This window comes from Aphelocoma coerulescens, chromosome 6 (assembly GCF_041296385.1).
Source record: "Aphelocoma coerulescens isolate FSJ_1873_10779 chromosome 6, UR_Acoe_1.0, whole genome shotgun sequence".
In the NCBI taxonomy this organism is placed as follows: domain Eukaryota; kingdom Metazoa; phylum Chordata; class Aves; order Passeriformes; family Corvidae; genus Aphelocoma; species Aphelocoma coerulescens.
This window is the reverse complement of record NC_091020.1, coordinates 22,061,606-22,084,410: the sequence shown is the minus strand read 5'-3', so window position 1 is coordinate 22,084,410 and position 22,805 is coordinate 22,061,606. Positions and strand designations below refer to the sequence as shown.

The 22,805-nt window shown below is 39.5% G+C and overlaps 1 protein-coding gene and 1 long non-coding RNA gene across 4 annotated transcripts in view; both read left to right on the top strand.

Moving 5' to 3' along the window:
* The first annotated feature begins 408 nt into the window (after nucleotides 1-408).
* On the top strand, nucleotides 409-10,191 carry LOC138112147 (uncharacterized). The gene is made up of 3 exons (XR_011151572.1): nucleotides 409-744; nucleotides 9,443-9,568; nucleotides 10,117-10,191. It is a non-coding gene; the product is annotated as an uncharacterized lncRNA (long non-coding RNA).
* A 1,383-nt stretch (nucleotides 10,192-11,574) lies between these two features.
* KNDC1 (kinase non-catalytic C-lobe domain containing 1) overlaps nucleotides 11,575-22,805 on the top strand; it is a 96,215-nt gene continuing 84,984 nt past the window's right edge. For 2 of the 3 annotated variants that reach the window (XM_069019772.1, XM_069019770.1), the window contains exons 1-2: nucleotides 17,875-17,990; nucleotides 18,536-18,641. In XM_069019772.1, the coding sequence (XP_068875873.1) occupies nucleotides 18,606-18,641 (36 nt within the window). In that variant the 5' untranslated portion in view covers nucleotides 17,875-17,990; nucleotides 18,536-18,605. Of the gene's footprint in view, nucleotides 11,656-11,778; nucleotides 11,911-12,486; nucleotides 12,622-12,905; nucleotides 13,006-14,112; nucleotides 14,201-14,486; nucleotides 14,586-14,711; nucleotides 14,895-17,874; nucleotides 17,991-18,535; nucleotides 18,642-22,805 lie in introns of those variants that run through there. The other variant, XM_069019771.1, reaches the window with a different exon arrangement.

Below are 22,805 nucleotides of genomic sequence, written 5' to 3'. Positions count from 1 at the left end.
GCTTTTTTACAATGAAGAGATTATCTGACATTTCACTGTTTAGGAAAAAGAAAATTCTCATCACGATCAGGCTGGTAACCTTTTTATGATAGGATCTTCTTTGCATGGAAACAAGAAAAAGGAGATCACCTGTACTCCCGCTGAGTTTTTGTTGCCTATGAAAAGAAATGTCAGGCTGATGAAGACATTGGCAGCTCAGCAGCTTCCTTGCCAGAACATGAATTCAAGTTCCTGTAGCAGCATCCTTCAATTTGGAAAGAAGCTGTAGAACACAGCTGGATCAATCAGAATTCATTGGCTGAATCTAAAGGCTGGCTGGCTGACTTCAGTTAAGCTCTTTCAGTAGTAACTTGGTGCTCTAGGCAGCTTTTACGTGCTTAGTTAACTCTACAAGGAAGGGAGCTTTTGGTTTCATTCTTTGGGGGTTTTTTTGCTGTGCCCAGTTGACTATTTTCTAATTAGCAATTGAATAGCTAAGAAGAAAACTTGCTCTACAAATTACCTTGACTATAAGCCATGGCTTTTTGTTCCCTGTTAGGGGGTTTGTGAAGGTGCAAGTGAATCCCTATTCCCTTACCTGAGTTTTTTCAGGACCCAAACAAGCAAGCATCAGTGAATTCAGGACAATATTAGAGAGCTCACTTCTCTACAGGGAGGGTTGAGATTTGGTTTGCAAACTCCAGAGCAATTCAACCTCAAACAAATATCCTGCCTTGAAGTTGTGCAGCTGGCCATGCCTCTGAGGTAAGGGGGTTTTTGTAAACATGGTGTCTGCATACCCCATAGGTACTGCTGTCTCTTTACATTTTGATCTGTTTGAATTGTGTAGTGCCTTGCAGTCTGAATAACAAAATGAGTGACTGTTCCCATCAGCCCATCACTCTGCTCCAGCTGTTTGCCTTAACCTGCAGCTCACTGCCAGGCAAGATTCTCCAGCATACTCAATGTTTTCATTCATTCCTTTATTTTATTGAGTATCCAAGGTACTCAATAACACCTGAGGAAGGCAGCCAGGAGGAGCTTATTTTGGGACTAGGGGGAGTTTCTGGGAGAAGAGAAAGCAATAAAACACATTATTCATATTCTTCTCACACTACTTTCTGTTGTTAGCCCATTTGTTAGTGAGCTGTAAGCAGTTACAGTCACTTATTCCCTGATTCTTTCCACTGCAAGACCTTGTTCTCCACTAATTAGAACATAGCTGAAAGTTAACCATTTAGCTGGATTTATGCCCTCAGCAATTACTGCCCTCAGATGGATGATTTTACAGGGTTCAGCCAAAGCAGCTGCAATGTTTTCAACAAAGAGGCTTGATGAAAGAATGTCTGTCCACAGTAACACCTTTCAGTGATTCTATAATAGTTCTTTGAGGCCCATTATTTGAAAACTTTGAGAAGTATGGCTATTATAAGAAAAGGGCATCTCTTGCTGTTTCTATAAAGTAAGTGGTTCACTACAGATAATTTAGCCACTAAAAATATCACAATATATTACTGTGAAATGGGTGCCTTCTTAGGATGTGTATGCCCCGACTGGGACCACACTCACTGGTCCTGTGCTGCTGCTGCATGTCCTAGGGGTTCTAGAGGACCAGCCCTATAAATGATTTACTTCAGCTGCCCTGAGCTAGGATTAGGATTGAAAGCAGTGGGGCTTGGTTCTCATGTTCTCTGCCAAATGCTCCAGCTTGTCTCCCCTTCAGAGGCACCGTGATGGAATGGAGGAGGGAACTGACTGGTTTGTATGAGGGAGACAAATGCTAGGCTAAAAGAGAATGAGCTTCTAGCAGTGGATAGAGTTGAATGGAGCAAGCTGATCAGAAGGAGAGAGGTTGGTGTGAGTAGGGTGCTGCAACGTGACTTGGGGAATAATGGAATGGAAAGGAAATGAGCAAAATTAAAAAGAGGAACTTGGAGGCTGGAAACAAACTGGGACCAAATTGATCATGGGGGAGAGGAGGAGGAAATAATTGTGTCCATGAGTCTTTCCAGTTTGGGTGTGAAAGCCAAGCTTTGTGATTCCTCTGCCATCAGTAAATACCTGAAAACCTACTAGAAAAATGGCTATTCACTTATAATGTGGTCCTCATACAAAATGACTGTATTAGTGCTGTCAGCTATTCCAGTAATGTGTCAGAAATCTGGGTATTGAATCACAGATGCTAAAAGCTGTTGATTAACCAGATATTTCATGTCCCACATGACAGAATATCTGTATTTTTAATGTCTTCTTTTGAAATCCCGGAGCTATCACAAAAAAGACAACCGATTTCAAACAGTGCAAGTGAAGCTGAAAGTCAAACACACCAAACTGAGGAACTGTTAGAATTAAGGCTGTCTTTGGAACCTTCATTCACAGCTTCAGTCTGTCTTTTGATGTTGTTTTTCAGTATTTGAGTTCATGCTGCTTTCTAACACTTTGGCTTTGATGCTGCACATTTAGTGTTCTTTAAACGTGTGCTTTTGTGTACATCTAGAGCTAAGCCAGTCAGTTCACTGTAAGCTTTCTTTTCTATCTTTTTTCCATGTTTTTATTTTTCTCCTGGAACTTTCAGAGAAGGGGTTCTTAGAAGAATTTTGATGTCGGAGCTTTCTAGTAACACAAATTCTGCTTTTCTAACCTTCCCTGTGCTGAGTACTAGAATGGAAGAAGTGGATTGAAAGACTTTCCTTTGAGCTTCTTCTTATTGTTTTTTTTCAAAAGTAGTTGTATAATAGTACCAAGTGTTGTCACTGCTATCAGGAGAAGGGGCAGGCTGAAGTCAGGAAGTGCCTGCCTGACTGTGCAGTCTGTGGGAACCCTCTACCTTATTGATGATAATTTGTGTTGACAAATGGGCTTCCTGTAAATCCCATCTTCCCTGCAACGGAGCCTGTACTGGAAAGCCTCCTATGGAGTAGATCCCTGGGGCTGCTGAGAAGGGCATCACATGCCCTGCCCCTCCAACCTGTAGGATGTGCCAGCTTTGGTCGCTGAGGCATGGACACACTTTTGTCTCTGGCAGTGTTAAGTGGCCTCCTCCAGCCAACAGCTAACCTTGCACACTGGGAGAGGTTCACTGCAGGTTTAGGTCATTATACAAAGGTCATTCTGCTGTGAGCACCAAGAAGGTCTCTTTCCTTCAAATTCAGGCTTCCTTGCTAAGCCTGAGCCCATTGCCCAAGCCAGAAGCTGGGAAGTCCCAGTCCCCTTGACAAGATGACATAAGAATGCAACATCAGCATGGTGGGGTGGTTCCTCTCCATCTGAAATAAATAAAAATAATAAAATTGAAACTTTTCCTGGGTTCTTATATATGAGGAACAAAAAAGCAGGGAGGAGGGAGTTAAATGACCAGCTAATCTCTTCTAGGATAATAAGGGGAATAGTTTAAGTGCTGCAACAAACAAAACAAACCCCCGGTCATTCAGAGTCAGTGTGGAAGCCTTAATTCCAGCATTATAACAATGTTGTATTCCACCTGACAGCACAGCACAAGCAATGTGACATGTAGTCAAGGGCTATAGTACATTCAAAGTAACTACACTTCACCCACAGTGCTTTTTCCCTGGATAAAAATAAGTTGTACACAGTTGTACCATGGAAATATTTTCTGCATATTTTGATACACTGGTGGGCTGTTCTACATTAAGGACCCACTTAGTGTAGGCATACACTTAAAATGTTTTTGTAATATTGGAGTGAAAAGAGGGAAAGTTACTTCTTTTTTTTTTCATTACACAAAAAGTCAATCATCTGTGTTGTACTGAGATACTACTTCTCTTCAGTATGTAGATCACACAGAGCCAGAGAGCTCCATAACTGAGCACTACATCAAGAGTGAAAAGCAACGATGGGAAGTGGGAAAAAATCCTCTTACTATCAGCAGTTCTGAACTTTATCTGTAAGGGAATGATTTCAGATCATGCAATCTGCTTCATTAGCCCATTCAACTTCTCAGTGTGTTATTAAGGTTCAACTTGCTTAAAAAAGCCAGGAAGATCAGAATATGCCAATCAAATTTGGAGCAACTTAAACAGTCTGTGGTATAAGTGGCTTACATATTTCATTGTAGGTTGATGTGGGGAAACTGCTGATACAGACAAAACATACAGGCTGTGATTTCAAAGGCCCTGGAGCTGTAGGATGAAAAAAATCTTTAGCAAAAGTCCTTTTACTTAGACAAAGTAAGAAGAAAATACCTTATGTAGGAAATAGGAGTTTTGAATTTAAATCAGTGAAACAATGAAAGAAACTGACAAAGAGGCATTTTGAACAGCTCAGCACAGGCTTTCCTTCCTTGTGTAATCACTGCTGGATGTGAGGAAATGTTTAATTTATGCAGTCCTTAGTCAAACTTTTTTCAGTTCAGATGTAGAGTTGAAATTATAGGCAGGAACCTTTCCTTTGGTTTCCACGGGTCTTAGACTTAAATGCACAGTGAACAGCAAAGGCTCAGCATATGGTTTAGAAGATAATCTGGAGACTGAAAAACTGCAGACCTCATTAAATGGAGGCTTTCTGTCATAGCATGGGGTCACATGTCCTGGCACGCATTCCCAAAGGGAAGGATCCAGAGCACAAGTGGGTGAAAATGAAGGAGAAATGGAGTATAAAGGGGAGGAGGGTGTTGTGATGGGTAATTGAAGGAGCACAAGTGGCTGCTGAAATGATGTGATCATAAGAGCAACCACAAGCCCTGGATGAGTAAAGGAATGTATTGAACAGGATTGCACTGGCGAGCCTGTTGCTGTTGTGATGGTCACTCAGGAAGGATGACAAAAGATTAGATGATATTTGGACAGTAGCCTCAAAGATGAGCTGAAAACTGGAAATATGCTTCAAGGCATGTAATGTGTTCATGTTGTGGAGAGAGGGAAAAGAGGAAAAGAAATTAAGTGATTTAATCACTGTCCACAGGTACCTATATGGGCAGAAAAAACTTTACAGGAGGGTCTTTAATCTAGCAGGAATGGTATGAAAAGATCCAGTGATTAGGAGCTGAAAGTAGCACTTCCCCTTTAATCTGCAAAAGTAATTAACTTGATAAAAATTTCTTGGTGATATGGTGTGTTGAAATTTTTAACTCAAGAGAGCATATCTTTTAGCAATGTATTTTTCCCTTCAAACACAAATTTTTGACCTTGGTGCTATAAGAACTACAGGGTAAAAATTTCCAGGCAGTTTACATTATATTTGATTTTCACTAGACTTAGCCTCAGAAAAAAGTCCTCTTGTCAGATATGTATTGTCAAGGTGAGGTAGAATAGGAGGGACAATGTCTCAACCTGCCTATGGAGAAGCTGGGTTGTATTCCAACGACCCTGACTTTGACCTTCATGGCTCTGTTCAGTTTAAGTGCTATTTTAATGTTTATTATTCCAGGTTCTTTGCAAACCGTATTTTTGAATGGAAAATCTTTATATTCTGCAGCATAATAAAGTTCCTAGTTACTGTTTATAATTAAAAACTCCCTTAACTTCTGGCTAAAACCACAATGGTGCTAGCTTAATTAGATGCTGTCCCTATATCCTGTAACAGTCTGCAGTAAATCAAACTCTTCCTTATCTCCTCTCTACCACATAATGACCAAACTTTGAGCTATATTAAGAATTTGATGTTTCTAATTTAATTCCTTTCTTACAAATTTCTCAGTATTGCTGATAGTAGAATACATTCTTTTTAGTCTTCTATTTTTCTATCTTTCCAGTATAATTGGTAAAATAATTCCAGATTTCACATTTACAGTAGTAGAGAAATTGAAGACCTCAAAAGTTTCCCAAAATATTATTCCAATTTCTAGGTCCAAAGTTTCGTCTTCCTTATTCTATAAATTTACTTGATCTTGATGTAAAATGATTGAGTCTTTACTCTGTTGGGAACCAGGTAAAGCAACTCTGTGCCAGGATCCCGATGTACGGCACAGAGATTGGCATCTTCTGGCTAGACACAGCCCTGGTTTCGCACTTACTGTTTGTACATAGTCCCAGAATTTGTACCTGTGGATATCGATACTCCTCAAACTGTGATGAATGGGATTTCTGTTGCTGGGCTGCACTAAGAGATGGTCCTTTTTTGTCCCTCTTTCCAGCCTCATGCACAATGGTTTTTCTCATATCCTCCTGGTTTTTGTTATCTGACTTTGGTTTGTGCACTGACTGCTCACATTGCTGTTATTCCACTCACTTTTTCTTGTCTTTCTGGAAAGGCAGCTCAGGTTTAGTGCTGACCTCAGCTTACCTGACAGCCCCAGGTCCTGTGCTGACAGAGTAGGTCATAGCTGTGATCTGAAATGCTCTTTGCTGTCTATTTCTCTCTTCTCCTAGATGTGAATTTATCCAGGGAGATAATTAAGCTGCAGTCCCCACACTCTCTCTGTTTCTCCTGCCTGCTGCAGCATAATGGGTCCTATGATGGGATCACTTGTGTCCTTTCTCAGGCATGTTGTGTAACTTCAGTGCCAGTCATCCACAGTGGCCTCTTCTTTATTCTTCCTTTCTGAAAATGCTTTTGCTGGGCAGCATGTAGCTCTGCTTGATTTTCTATGTTATTTGTGGTGAAACATCCACATACTGGAAAGGTTGTTCTGATTAAAGACCTGTGGCAAAGTTGATTGGAATGATTTCTGCTCTTTCCTTTAGTACTTATTTTATTTGCCTAGTAACCACTTGTTTATGAGTACTGCAACATAAGCACCACAGCCACTTTGGAAATGTCCTCTGCTGACATTTCCCAAAAGCACCCCATCTACCAAGAAGTATCATTTCTCATTTCTGTGAATTCTTCATTTTTCACTCCTGTGTCGCCCCTAAAGCTTCTTGCTATATCTTGGATTTCATTCTCCCTCTCACTCTTTGCTCTGTGTGGTTCAGACAGCATCCAGATGGTCTCTTCCTGAAGTGAGCCTGTTCTGGAAAAAGCCTCGCCATTGTCACTCACCAGAGGATGAAGCTGACCTGAAAAGACTGTGCACAGCACAGAAGGTTATTTTTCTTTCAGTGGCACTTAGGAGTTACATAGCTCTACACTGCATATATGTGTGCATATGTGTGTGCATATGTGTACAGTTTGTACATGTGGAGATTCACACACACACACATAAATGAACATTACAGAGGTGTCAGTCGAGTGCTTGTTATTGCCTCCCTTTGTTTTGAGCAAGCAGATCATGTTTTCAGACTATGTCTTCTAATCTGAAATATTCTGAGTATTTTTAGTATTTCCTACTGGTTTTAAATGGAATCTACAATTTTCTAAGTGTTAAAGCTAATCCAACTCTGCATAAAAGGATTGAACCATTTAAAACCTCAGAAGGTCTTTCAGTATCTGTAATTGCTCTTTCACTTCAAGTATCTCCCCAGAGGTACAGGGAGTTGTAAAATTAGTGACATTTTTAACACAATTTTTGCGCAGGCTAGACAAAATTAGACCTTTTAAATATTTCAGATATAAATTAGCAACATTAAATTCCTTTTAACAAATTTCTCTTTCTTGGAAATGTCTTGATTTACAAGCAAAGAATACTACCATGTGTTATTTCTAGAGAATTGAAGCCATGTGGTTCTAATTCAAATTACTTCAGACGCATGTAGTTTACAAATGGAAATTCCCCCATAAACCATTAGGTATTGATGAGTTTCTCCAGTTAAGAGTTAAATGAGTCAGACCACAGTCTATCTAGTCATAACAATTAGAGGCAGAAATCATTAATAATTTAATTTAATTATAATCACTCTTTTGACTGTGGCTGGTGTAGAAGATTGCAAATAGGAAACGCTTGCATAATTATTCTGAAGATCATTCAGGACAAATAAAAGTCTGAAAAAGATGTTAAATCTCTTAAAGGACTTATTTTAATTATTTTAAAGTCATACATTAATTAAGGTGTTTACTTATTAATCCTTGGAAATTGAATTCTGTACTCAGAATTAAGTGCTGTAATTTTCTTGAGTAACTAAGTGCTGTGTTTCTCATACATGAGAGGTTGAATTGCTCAACCTTAACTTCAGAATTTTCTATAATGACTTGAGGGATGCTGACAATTAACTCACTCAACAACTTCTCTATGCCTCTAGCAAGTTTTGTGGCTCTAACATCTCTCTCTTTAGAAATCTTGTTGGCCTAGTTTTTTTGGGTCATTTACCAGTCATTGTCTGCTGCTTCATTTCTTACTGGCCTAACTTATCCATCTGGAATTGAAGCAGCATGTAGACAGAATTGATTCTGTGGCTGCAGTGGCATGCCAGCTATCATAACCATCTGAAGCTGAAGCACTTTGACATTCGTGGCTACTCTGGAGAATCCCCTTCTCAAAGACATAAGGGATGAGGGTGTTGACTGCTCTCACTGCCTTCTTTTCTCGTGCTGGCCCTCTGAATGTAGTAAGGAAACTTCACAGACTTTCTCACACATCCACACCGCTCCTTGGAATATCTTTACTGGTCAGAGTTTTAGTTACCAACCTGGTTTTACGCTTATGAAAAACATTTTAACAGCCTAAAACTCAGTCTGCAGGCTCATGATGTTTTTCTTTACCTCTTGTGTGCACCACATTCCCCTTCCTCCCCTCTCTTGGCTCACCCATATAAAACCTATACTAAGCACTTCATCCTCAAGCAGTGGATCAGCCCTAGTTGTTGTTTAAAAATACATGATTATGGTCGAAATATTTTTTTCTAGAAAAAGTAATGTTTTGAGGTACATGGAACATTGTAAGCATATTATAAGAGACATGAAAGAAATCAGGTTGTTTCGATTAAGACAATGAATATTGCAATATATTCAAAGGCTGTTTCAGGCTTTTCAATCCTTACAGGTCCCTTACAGCCAAAAGAACTACACATTGCATTCTGTCCTGCAGTGCCCAGGGAAAACTGACAATCCTGCATTTTCAGCAGAAATGCAGCAATCTCACTGCAGATGACAAAATGCAAAGCCCCAGTTCTGCAACAGCAACATGTAGAGTGGCCTGGAAGGGCACTGTCTCAGGAAAAGGAGAGGTACCTTCCAGATTCAGCTGTAAGCCTGCTTGGCTTGGCTTGGCTTGGCTTGGCTTGGCTTGGCTTGGCTTGGCTTGGCTTGGCTTGGCTTGGCTTTGCTCTGCTCCCTCCCTCCCACTCCCTGACTGACTGTGCAGGCTGTGAGAACTGTCACTGCACCAGCTGGAGCAGATTTAGATTTCACATGGGAAGTAAAATGTTGGTTATGACGACATGAATCATTTTACCATTGTGCTGTAGAATAACAATTACCATTCCCTCTCTCACAACTCCGTCTTACAAACAAAGCCCTGCACTGTAGTTGTAACCAAGAAGCCTGACTATTGGCAGCTGAAGCCATTCATTTCCTACCTGGCTGGTATCTTCTCCCACACTGCTTTCTGTGGGTAATTTGAAGTTTCTCCTCAGAGTGCTTTACCATTTCAGTGGGATAGCTCTGGCCTTGATGGATTGTCCCTTTTCAGCAGGGAGATGTTGTCCTCTCAGCTACAAACACAACAGTCAAGAGATTGACTGATGGTTGCTCCCTAGCTGCTGCAGAGACTGGTGGATGCACCTGGTTTGTTGTGGTCCTCCAATTCCAGTGCCATGTAAGTTCTGGGCAGATGTTGGCTGTGAAAATAATTTACCTGTATTTGATTGACTCTCCTGTTTATTCATCAAAGCCTTCTAGAAAAGTCTGGACAAGCATTTAAGTGCTGAAGTCTGTTCAAGCCATTCTGAATTTCTTAAGCATACATATGTCACTGATTTAAAGTTAACAGATCTGTTGTCTGCAGCTTCTTCTCAAACTGTCTCTATCATAAGGAGCAATCATGTGTTTTTGAAATTCAGTTGCCAAATAAAAAATCAAAGCTTCAGGCTTGATTGTGGCTGTTAGCACCCTTTCAAAGTCATTGGTCTAAAGTAATATACCTTTTCATACTGTTGGACATAGAAAACATAGCATTTCTCTGAATGCCCATCTGAAATAGCTCTTCTTAGCTACAGAGTCATTTATTGCACCTGTGATTATTGGAGTAATTGAGAAGGTCTATTTTTCCCACATTACACCAAAAATGAAACATTTATTTTGACACATTGGGCTACAGCCATCTGTGCCCCAGCATTAAAACATTTTTTTAATGTTCCATTTCAGCTGTTCCAGTTGGCCTCAAAAGAGCTTAAAATCTGGCAAAAATAGCATCAATGTTTAACTGTGCACAGAAGGTATTATTTATATGTCAGTAGCACATTGTTCCCTTTCTAGGTCTTTAACAGCTGTATATAATGACATGATCCTTTTCACATGCTAGTTTTCATGGAATATGTCACACGGCTCTTCGGTACAAAGCTGAGGGTCAGAAAATAATTTTGTATTTTTCTCTTGTATACAAGAAAATACACAGGCACTGCATGGAATTTCATTGTAAGCCAGATACTATATTATTTCATCAAAAGTAATAACGCACTTTCCTGGCATTTGCAGAAAAATTGATTTCTGCTAACCTGAGTCTTTTCTTCAGATATAGGGTGAAGAGTTCCATTGAAATCTCTTTGTATAGACAGATAGGGTATGTAATATTCCCACGGGCAAGAACTAGGGCTTGGCTCTCAGATGACCTAATTTTGAGAGAGACAATAAGATTACTGAATTGAGGTGCAGCTGATTTCAGAGCCCAAGGCCACCCCTAAGGGTCATTGCAGTTTATGTGATGGAAGGTCACCTCACTTTAGTGTCTGTAAATTTTAAAACAAAAAAATATCAGTGGTGCAGAAGACCTCACAGAAACCTCTGTTTTAAATAGAGGCCAGTTCTTTATTTTAAAGTTCTTTATAATACTTCTATTGTAATTTTTAATTTAATGTAATAGAGTACTGGACACAATATGTTTTTCTAAACTCTAAAAATAATTGTAACAGTCAGCAAATAAAAACACAACAATCATTTTTGCTGAATATTAGAGGAATATGAGATAAGTCATCTGAGAAGTAATAACAAAATTAATGTGACAGCCCAAACGTTTAAATTTCTTTTGGTCTCAAATACTGATAAAACCTTACAATTCATAAACAATAAATTCCAGATGCTGCCTGATACGACTTCCATAAAACTGAGGATGCACATCAATCTGTAGACACATTGCTTGTGAGTTACAGGGAAAATAAAATATCTTCAGCCTGATTTTTAAAGGGAAGGCATGAATTGGTCACCTAGACAAACTGTGAAAGTTTATCCACAGTTGTTGGTGCTGAAATGAAATCATTATGGAAATAAATACCTTTCAATTCAAACTCTCCACATTCTATTGGGACAATAGCCTGAGGGGGGAAAATAGATGTTTCAGAGTTGCCCAGCTGCTGTGTCCTTCTATAAGTTACTGCCCTGTAAAAGCCAGCAAGTGTCCAGTGTCCCTCTCTTCTCAATGGCCAATGCTCAAGCACCTCATTTCAGAAAAAAAAAAAAAATTATTCAGGGAAAAGGGTAAAATTTATTAAAGAGGTTTAAGATAACGAGAAATATTCTACATTTTTTAATGCATGTAAAGTAGTCTAAATGAGAAATTAATACTACAAAATTGAATTCATACGATTGTATGAGTAAAGAGCTGGGTGTCAAAATAGCAGCAGTGAGAATCAAAGGATGATCTCTTCAACTGCAAGCTGGAAGCCATAATTGTCTTAAAAAAATAGACAGGTAAGCTCCTGTTTTTGACTGCAGTGTATAGTTAAACCTTTTTCCCTTCCCTATTGTAATGTCTCATCACATTGTCTCAGCACATAAAACATGTTATGACACTATTTTTCTCCCACATCTCAGTACTGTTCAGGAAGCTTGGGGTTAACAGAAGTGAGCAAAGAAGTCTATTTTTGAGACTGTCTAGGAGTTCACTTTGATTATTCATGGATGAATCAGCATGTCGTCATCTCCACAGGTCTAGACGTAAGAAAGGTATAAAACCCAACCCCATGCAAGTCATGACTGCAGTGCAAGCCCTTTATCTGAGCACTGTGAAAGCACAGTCACTCTGGAATCAGATGCAGGCTCGGAGGCAGTCAAGCAAGAGGAGTTCAGCTAAAGCTCTGGGGAAGAAAAGAAAATGCTGGCCTGAAATATTGTGAAATATAAATAACAAGACCAGTTTTGGTTGCATAAGCATATGCTGAATGACATGTGAAAAAAATAATATCCCATTCCTATAAAACAGAGAAGTCTCTCTATCCACAAAGGTAAAGCTGTTCATGGCAGTTTAAGACCTTTCTTGTTCTTATGACTCCGCCGTACCTGCAAACGCCATCTGCACTGACAAATTTTCATTGCATCAGTGTGGTCAGGAGAAAGGTGCATGGGCATCTAGCTATATTTATTTAGTTAGCAGCTTCAATATTTTCCTTCCTCAGTAAAACTCATCTGACATCAATGCAAGAGCTAAGGGCTCACTAGGGATTGTAGAGCAATGCAAATTTTATAGAAGAGATCAGATATTATCTAAAACTTACTTGTTAACAATTCTTTCAAGTCCTGCAGGGCACTTGGTGCACATTAAAAGAGGTTTCCACAGAAATCTGCAGATTTTGCAAGCCCATCCTTCAGTGTTTTCCAGCATCAGCCATTGCACCTTTAATGGGATTCCCTGCAGTGTTGCCTAACCTACAATCTTTGGTGAGATTAGTATTTCAGGGGCAAAATTTTCTGACGTGGGTGAATGCAAGATACTGGGATAATACATGGAGAAAAAGCTTATATTATTTAAAAATAAAATAATGCTGTGTAGGAGACTAAAATATTGGTTCTGCCTAGAAAAGATAGCTATCTGGTACATGTTAGAAGATGTGAAGGCACACAGGCAATGTTAATGAAGACCAGGGGAAGACTGTAGCTGTTACAATGGACTGTACAGAACAAATTGAACCATCTGATTTGCTCACCAAACACCTACATTGCAGAATGACCCCACTGGCTTCTTACCCTGTGAAAAGTCCTCAAGTGCCTTGTATGAGGTCTCTTTCTTTCAGTGGATTTAATACATTGGTCTGTATGTGCCAGGTAAGAAACCTGTTCTGTATTTGAACTAAAAATTCATTGCACCTTATCTACAATTATAATGAGGTAAAACGGTCAGTGGCCCAATACCACCAGGTTGGCAGATGTAACTTGTCCTTCCAAATATAATTAATGTGATAATACCCATCCAATCTGGGCCACATCAGTACAGGATGCCTGAAATATATAAACAGAGAGATATTAGTGAGTAAATGATAGTCAGTGTAGATATTTTTTAAATTTTCATGAAAACAGAGAGAGATGAGAGAATATCTAGAGAGGGACCAATTACAAATAACCCTGCACACACATGCATAATTAACAGGATTCAAGAAGCAGTAATGATCATTCTTTTAACACAGCATAAGTCTGCCTAGAGAGGTGAACACTTCAAAAAAACTCAGCATGAAATTTTTAAAAAATCTTTGACTAGTTGGGCTTTGGGGAGCTTGTCAGTTTATTAACATTACTTTAACCTAATTTTAATTTTGTTTAATGTGATTTCTTTTTCTGTGAAGCTCTTTGAAAAAACTGTTGTTTATGCAAATAAACTACATGGAAAATTGGTTTTGTAACTAAATGACAGCTGACAGACTAGACTGTAATAGTCAACTGGGAACTTCTAAAGCATGATTTGTTTACTCAGTAGTACAAATTGCATAGCTATGATTATTAGGGACAGTAAATATCTTAATAGTGGCTATTTTAATTAACAGAGTCCTACGGCTGCTCAGTCCCCAGCAAGACTGTTTTGTGCTGCTCCAGTGGCAGCAAAAATAGCCTTAATCCTTATTTCAGTACTTGCCCTATTTAATATCTCAGAGGAGCTGGCATAATGAAGGTCTGATTTGTCCCATTCATTTCCTACCAAAACAATGTTTTGTGCTTGACTGTTTGCACAAAAACTACATCCTACCATTTTTATCCTCACTGTCATCTCTGACTTCTCTATTCACGTTCATCTGACTCCATCAGGTTTTTTTCTGCCTGGGATGCAAGTCCTTTAAGAAATCTCTCTTCTCCAAATTATTATATTCTATTCCAGTGTCAGATCCTTGTGATTTTTAGAATTTATTTCTTCATTTGAATAAAAATATATTTTTATCACAGCTGTCCACAGAATTAAAAAATTACAACAGCAGCAGCAACAATAACAGAAAAACCCCAAGCACCTACCTCTATAGCTGATGCATGACCTGTAAGTAATGTAACAATTTTCTTACATTTTCAAATGTAGAAATATGGGTGCTAAGTAGGGAAAAAGCTGTTGCACGTTGCCACTTTCCTGCCAGAACAAGGTTTTGCCTGCCGACAACAATTTAAAATAGCACAATATGATGGAATTATGCAGCATCACAGGCAGCAGCTTCATTTCTGCAAGCCTGATATTCCCAGATATGTCTTTATTAACTGATCAATATTTGATCATTGTGTTAAGGAAATTTGTGCAAACATCTGAGTCTCTGTTCTTCCTAACATCAAAGCCAGTGCTCTGTCAAACCTACATCATCCTAAAAACACAGCTCCTCTACAGAGGAGGATGAAGGCAGACCAGTTCCAGAGACCATGGAAACCCTCAGCAGGTGAATTACCAGAGGAGAAGCCACCAGCTCTCTCCTCACATGAGTTATCTTATGAGCAAGTGAACCCCCTTTCAAAATTACTGACTTTGAATTTCAACATATTTTCTTCTTGTCCTCCTTTCTTAGGGTCCTTTCACACCTGTGGATTTCTCCTATTAGAAGGGACTGGGAATTTGCTTTCCAATCTGCTTTGCTCCACCCCGGCTGCTCAGAATGCCACAGGCAGTGGCACAAATCAGTGAAGATGCTGCACGGAAAGAGTCACTTGAGTAATTTGAAGGAGGAAAATCTGGTGACAGCAGTAGTCAGGTGAGCAGGGCCTTAAATGAAATATTCCTAATCTAGATAGGTAACCACCTGAGACTACTGGGAAGCTGTAGAAATATTAGTATAGGAATTTAAATCATGTGAACAATAAAAGAGATTAAACTGAATTATGATGCAAGGTGTCAAGCCAGATATAATTAGGGTAGCCCAGCTGAGGGAGACTAATAATAATAGGGTGCAACATAAATAGGAAGAATACACATTGTTCAGGCAAGCTAGAAATAAAAGGCAGGGTAGTGGAAGAGTATTATAATGTATAATGTGCTAAGCTTAAAAAAAAAAAAAAAACCAACAAGATAATGTGATAAAATGGATACGTTTGAGTGAAAAACAATTTAGGGAAGGATCAGAAAAAGGTTTGGATAATGTTGTCTGCTTTAGCCCCCTAGAGTTTAATTTGTGCCAGATAAAGATCTCCATAATGTTATTAGAAAGGGAAATATTAGCATTAGGGAAGATTTACTATCTTTATGGAAGGTTTTGACCTTCCAGAAACAGGCTTTAGAATAAATATTACTAATAATGGCACAGTGGAGGAATATCAGCCAGAGTAAGTAAAAGATTTTTTCACTGAACAAAGGAGGTATAAGAAAGCCATGCATTTAGGAGGAAAGGTAATAATGATGCATTTGGGGTTCAACATTTGAACAGTCACAACATATCTGTGAGTCACTAATGTAATAGGGAAGAAAAAAAGTAAAAACTGTTCTCAGATACATCAGGAAAACTAAAAAACAACCAAAGCAGACACTAGTTAAAATTTATCTGCAATACAATAAACAGTTCTGGTTAGCTGTATTTAAAAAAAAAAGGCATTCTGATAGCAGTTTGATCTTAGACCTGCTCTATTATTTGACCTGAAGAGTACAAAAGGACAATATGTAACAACATTTGAAGGCAGAATAAAGTTTGATAAAAGATGATCTTGGCTTGTTTAGAGAAAATAAATCAGTGCTGCAGGGGGTAGTAACACAAGGGAAAGAAAAGAATCATTGAAGCATAAATTATACCATTGGCTTCAAACCAACTGGACCTATGCTAATTCAAATATAGAATAAAAGATCATTAATCACTGGAAGATTTAATTTCACAGACACACTAAGACAAAGAACACGGTGAAGATATAAAGCTGTGATTTAATAATTGTAGTGGTCACTTCAGGTGATCCTGGCATCCAGGAGAGATGAGGTGATTTTGATTCTTGGCACGAGTGAACAACTGAGATATTTCATCCTGAGACTTAGAATTCTTCACAGAAAAGAGTGATTTTCAATTTGGTTGTGAGGTGTCTGCTTTTCATTACTCCCTGATCTTATATACCTTGCCACTAATTTGGATAGTGCCACAATATATGCTCTTACAATAAGTTACAAGGCTTTTTTAATATATATTTTTGGATGCACCTAGAAGAAAAATGTAAAATGAGAAAAAAATATTATATATTATATACTGTAATGCTGTTCTAAAAATATAATTTCACAAAAATGGTTTTATTTATATTATGTTACTATGGAGATACAGTATTTTATATTGAGAGAAAAAAAGGCATTTGGTTAGATAGATGCATACTCTCATAGTATTATTTATATAATAAAAGGGAGTTCAAATTAATACACACCCCTTGGGTGTGGGAAGTGGTATGGGGAGTGGCTGAGGTCACCTGATGTGTTCAGCCTGGAGAAGAGACTGAGGGAAGACCTCATTGCTGTTACAGCTTCCTCATGAGGGGAAGAGGAGGGGCAGGCACTGATCTCCTCTCTGGTGACCAGTGGCAGGACCCGAGGGAATGGCCTGAAGTTGTATTGGGGGAGGTCTAGGTTGGATATTAGGACAAGGTTGTTTCACCCAGAGGGTGGTTGGACACTGGAACAGGCTCCCCCTGTGGTCACAGCACCAGCCCTGAGAGAGTTCAAGAAGTGTTTGGACAATGCTCTCAGGCACATGGTGTGACTTGGGGATGTTCCTGTGTAGGGCCAGGAGCTGGGCTTGATGATCCTTGTGGGTCCCTTCCAACTCAGCATATTCTGTGATTTTATGATTTCCCTTTCAAGTTCAAGAAATGTGATTCTTGCTGGCTGCAAATTCAAGTGGACATCTCCAAATTATTTACTTTATGAGCAATGGTACCTACAGGTAGCTTTTCCTCTAGAATTCAGTAGTTTTCCATGAAAATTAAGCTATTATGGCACCATTATCTGGAAAACTGCAAAAGCTAGAAATCATGTTACCAAGTATATGGTGTGGTTAGTATTTCAAACATCAAGTGCAAGAGCCTTGAAGTTTCATAAAGCACCCTGGGACTTGTAACATAAATAATACCATACAAAAAATAACTTCTAGTACAGTATGTGACAAAGTCTCCAGAGCTATTGCCTTTTTAGATCACAGTAAACCCTAATGACCTGCATCATGAAGTCTTGAAGACCTACTTGTAAAACTGATTATGTTGTAGATGTAAAATGAACTGGAGTATCTCTGCTATTCAAAATTCTTAAGCTAATGCTAGAGATGGGGAAAACAACTTGAGCACCAAATTAACCAGCCTGGTCCTTCTCAGGTGGCTTTGTTTTATCTAAATATAAGTCCCTTGTTATATAGTGCAATGTCATACACTCTGTCTTCACTAAAAACAATCTCACACTATTAGTGCCAGGTGTTCCCAGGAAGTGATCATGACTGATGACCTTACAGCATGCTCTGGCTCATCACCCCAGAAGCTCCTCGATACTTTTATTGAAGCCATCACCTTACTGCTGAAACTCAGAGCTAAATGCATCACCTATAGCTGTCAGGCCCCTCTCAGCAACACCTTGCACAAGTGAAGCATTGAGGCACATTAGGAAGGCTAAAAAAATCAGTGAGTTGGTAACTAGAGAGAAGCAATAACCCATAGAGAGCCACCTGCAGACTGTCAATTAAAGCTGCCATCCCACAGCTGAACCTATTTTGCTCTATACTATGGCACTGCTTTCTGTTAAAGCATTAGGTGCAGTCGGGACATGTGTCCTTAATTTTGTACCCTGAAAGCTTACAAAAACCTAGCTATGCATTGCTTTGGCTTGCCACGCAGTAGAAAAGGTAATTTTGTGACTTTGGGAACTAAAGTCCTTACTCTGTCATTCACTAAGAATTAATTTGCCAAAAAAAAAAATCAATCTAGGTAGTTCTTGCAGCAAACAAAAAGATATGTCTGAGCTAAGTTGCCCCAGATGAATCGTAAAATATAACTTAATATGCAGATGCATCTGTTTCATGGAAACTACAGGAGAGAGGAAAATTATGTATATTAAAGGTTCTTTAGTAATGATGAGCTCAATTGTATTTTGATAATGCAAAATTGAAGTTACACAAAAAAATTAACTTCTTTTTCTCTTGATTCCTCTTCCTTTCTTATGTGTATTTTAACTGGTTGTTGTTATGAGAGAGATTCATTTTTGTGTGTTGCCCCTGACATGCAGATTTGTTTGTATTTATTTGTTTCCTGAAGCTAAATTCAGAACAGCAGAAGTACTTCTGGCAGAATTTCTCTTATGGTTGGGTTAAACTACCTAGACCACTGTAATACTGCTGTGGTTTACAGGAATGATGCGAAGAGACAATTGACCTTTATTTTCTGCCCTCAGATACCTGACCTGTTCCAGGATTACAAAAGCTCATGGTCCTTTTACATGACAGAGGTCAGAATTTACCAAGATGAGCATTAACTGCTATAGAGAGCAAAGCACTAAGGTAAGAAATGTGATGAGTAGAGTATGGAAAAATATCATTTATATGTGTTTTGTGATACTGAAGGGTGAATCTTGGCTTGTTTTGTGCCTTGCTTTATCCAGACAAGATTTCTTCAGTCTGTCACCAACCCAGCGTCTTGTCAGCTGTGCTGTCTGTCTTGCAGGCGTGGAAATGTCATTTTTGCTTTCATCCCTTTTTTCCTGGCAATACAGTGGGGGCGAAAAAAAGTTGTTAATATTAAAGAGAACATTGCTGCAAAACTCAACAAAGACAAAAGTAGGCATCTGAGAGTCATAGAATGGTTTGGGCTGAAAAGGACCTTTAAAGGCCATCTAGTCCAATCCCCTGCAGGGAGCAGGGACAATGTCAAGATCAGGTTGCTCAGAGCCCCATCCAACCTGACCTTGAATGTTTCCAGGATGGGGCACCATCTTCCTGGGGAAACCTGTTCCAATGCTTTACCACCCTCATTGTAAAACAATTTCTTCCTTACAAGTAGCCTGAATCTACCTTCTTTTAATTTAAAACCATTAGCCCTGGTCTTATTGCAACAGACCCTCCTTGTACGCCCCCTTAAAGCGCTGAAATGCTGCAATAAGATCTCCCTGGAGCTTTCTGTTCTCCAGGCTGAACAAACCCAGCTCTCCCAGCCTTTTCTCATAGCAGAGGTGTCCCAGCCCTCTGATCATTTATCTGGCCCGCCTCTGGACTTGCTCCAACAGGTCCCTGTCTTTCTTGCGCCAAAAACCCCAGAGCTGGATGCAGCATTCCAGGTGGAGTCTCATAAGAGTAGAGCAGAGGAACTGAATCCACTCCCTCCCCCTGCTGCCCACACCACTTGTGATGCGGCCCAGGACACATTTGGCTTTCTGGGCTGCGAGTGCACAAGGCCAGGTCATGTCCAGCCTCTCACCCACCAGCACCCCCAAGTCCTTCTCTGTGGGGATGCTCTTAATGATTTCTTCTCCCAGTGGGTACTCATGTCTGGGATTGTCCTGGCCCAAGTGCAGCACCATGCACTTGGCTTTGTTGAACCTCAAGGCCCAGGTCCCTCTGGATGGCATCCCATCCTTCAGGTGTGTCAAACCACCACCCAGCTTGGTGTCATCTGCAAATTTACTGAGGGTGTGCAAAATCCCACTGTCTTTATCACTGATGAAGACTTTAAACAATTCTTGTCCCAACATGGGGCCACCACTTGTCACTTATATTCATCAGATCTCTGAGCCATTGACCACAATGCACCGGATGTGACTGTCCAAGCAATTCCTCATCCACTGAACAGTCCAATTATCAAATCCATCTCTCTCCAATTTAGAGAGAAGGATGTTGTGGGGACTGTGTCAAAGGCTTTACAGAAATACAGATAAATGTCATCTGTAGCCATTCCCTTGCCCACTGATATTATCTCTCCATCATGGAAGGCCCTTGGTTTATCCAGGCAGGACTTGTCCTTGGTGAAGCTGTGCTGGCTGTCCCAAATCACCTCCCTGTCCTCCATGTGCCTTAGCAGAGCTTCTAAAAGAATCTGTACCACAATCTTCCCAGGCACAGAGGGAAGGCTGACATGTAGTTTCTGGGGTCCTCCTTTCTACACTTTATAATAACTGGTGCAAAGTTTGCCTTTTTCTTGTGTGTATAGAGGGATATAGCTGCCCAGGAGTGTAAAGCCAGTTAGTCTGTTGTGAAGTACTGAAAGGTCACATTGATGGCTATACGGAGGAAGCATGAAATTTGAACATGAGGCTCCAGCACACTGGCTTTTTTGAGATTCCTGACAGGGACAGATCTAGAAACCAGCAGGCTGAGTCATTCAAAAGTTACTTGAATTTCATGAACTTCACTGGACTGCAAGAGACTCCATTCTACACAGGGAAAATTTCATCCTTAAATGCTATCAGTCTGTGTGGGTTTTTTTACACCTAATCTTGATGGATGCCAGCATGAAGGCAGACTGCAAAAATTTGATTTGAATGATAGAATTAATTACTGTAACTGTGAAATTTGGGGCTCTCACCTGTTGGATTTTGTTACTGGATTAAGAAATTTTCCAACAGTAATAGTAAAAGCTCCTTGCTCTATCCTTTCCCCTTCTCTTTCCCCAATGCACATTAATAGTGCTGACAGTTGTCAGCATCCCCTTCTTCATCAGTGCTGGCAGGCAAGAGGATGAGCAGAGAAATGTGTTTATTTTACCAAAATAAAAGCTTGTGATGATCATAACTCTAATGCCTCTGAACTGTAAGCCATTCCCCCTGAAATGTCAATAATGTAAGCTGAACTTGGTCACAAAGAAAAGATATTTCTCCTTCAAAATAAAAAACTAAGCCACCACAAATACACGCACAAAAGAACATGAGTTACAGACATTGCTATTATAGCTAGAGCTTCCCAAAGGATTCCTTTGCTCACAGGATTTCTTTTTCACAATTGAAAATTTTGAACAAAATAGACATTTTCCTAGCAAATACTGTGGGCAAATGAAATCTGGAAAACATTCCATTTCTGTTTTTATAAATGTAGGAGAAAAATCACCTTATATTGAGAAGCAAACCTTCACTGTCAGTCTTTCAAGAACAAAAACATTTTCTTCCAGCTATAGGTTGAAAACTATGACAATAAAATTAGCTCTTGGGAGGATGAAGGTTCTCTTGCACTAAGAAGCTATCGCATAATTAAGCTCCAGGTACACTGATGGCTTCATATTTTCAAAGATCTTAAGAAGGCCCCATATTTGACATATCATGGCTATATAAAAATTTTACAGTTGTACATTAGAAACAATTCTGATGAGAAACACTGTGCTAAATGTCTCTCAAATTCCAGGTCTCTGGCTGCCTATTATTATGTGAAGCTCTAATTGTGTTTCATGGACAAAATGAGTGCAACTTTTCTTATTTTAGCCATGAGTAAAATTGTTTTGATAAACCAGGAAAAGCTTGCTATAATAAAGGTCAAAATAAATCTACTTTATATAATAAAATTAATACAAACTAAAGTTAGAATTAACCTGCACAAATTTGCCAAAGAGATAGTGTAGTCATTTCTCCTCTTTGCTGTTTGTGGCATTTCAAAACTCCGACCACTCTTAGCAATGAGTGAAATACTGGTATTGCTCCATTATGCATTCCTGAGACCACTTATAATTCATTTCCATGGGGTTTGAGGCCAGAAGTGATCACCTACACTGACTGATATGTCAGAGCCCAGTGATCATTTCTGATTGACCAATATTCTCCAGAAAGAAAACTGCCACTTTTCAGTATTACTCATTTCGGAAGTTAAAGTTAAAACCTGTGCTGTACAATGTAAACCTTGTCTTCCATTTCCAATGAGTATTTTTGATCCCTACCAAGACTGTTCTTGGTGAGCACGTGTACTCCTCTTTAGAGGTAAACATACTACAAACCAACCTTTTGGATAGGCTAAGAAAATTTGCTTTGCTAAGTTTGGTGTTTCTCACAGTTCTACCATCATTGTTGTGATGCTGGTTTTGCAGTTTCTTAACATGTTTTTTTTATGCTGGCCACCAGGACTGTCCAGTAGGTTGTATTTCTTTCATATTGCAGTTACTGGTTCAAAAAACCCACATGCTCCTATACACTAATTAAATTGCATTTATAGGGTCAGTTCCAGCCAATCTTCAAGACAATTTTAAAGAGAACAGCACAGGTGCTTTTTTTTTTTTTTTCTTTGCCTTGAGAAAGCTATTTAAGTTAAGCAACAGTTCTGAAATGAGAAATTGCATGGTCATGCATATGTCCACCCCGGGTATGCCCACAGAGTGAACTGCACAGTCTATTACCCCAGGCAAAGCAAATTGACAGCTTGTCTGGGGAGATTTCATTTGCTTCCCACTGGCTTGGCAAAGCCACCTAATGGCTGCCTGTAACTGAGCGTGTAGATGTGCACTGAACATGGCCTGGGACCCCTGCAGGCTCCAATCACTTGTCTGTGACACCAATAGAGGTGGTATTAGTAGCCAGAATTTCAGAAGAGCACTGTAGGAATGATATCCAGAGTGAAATGTGAGACTCTCTGTCTGTTTTACACATGAGAGTATTAGAACATACCTTACACAAGTGAACCTTACACATCAACACATACAAATCCCACCAGTCATATGCTGGAAAGCTTGGCTATGTAGGTGCAAAATGGAATGTG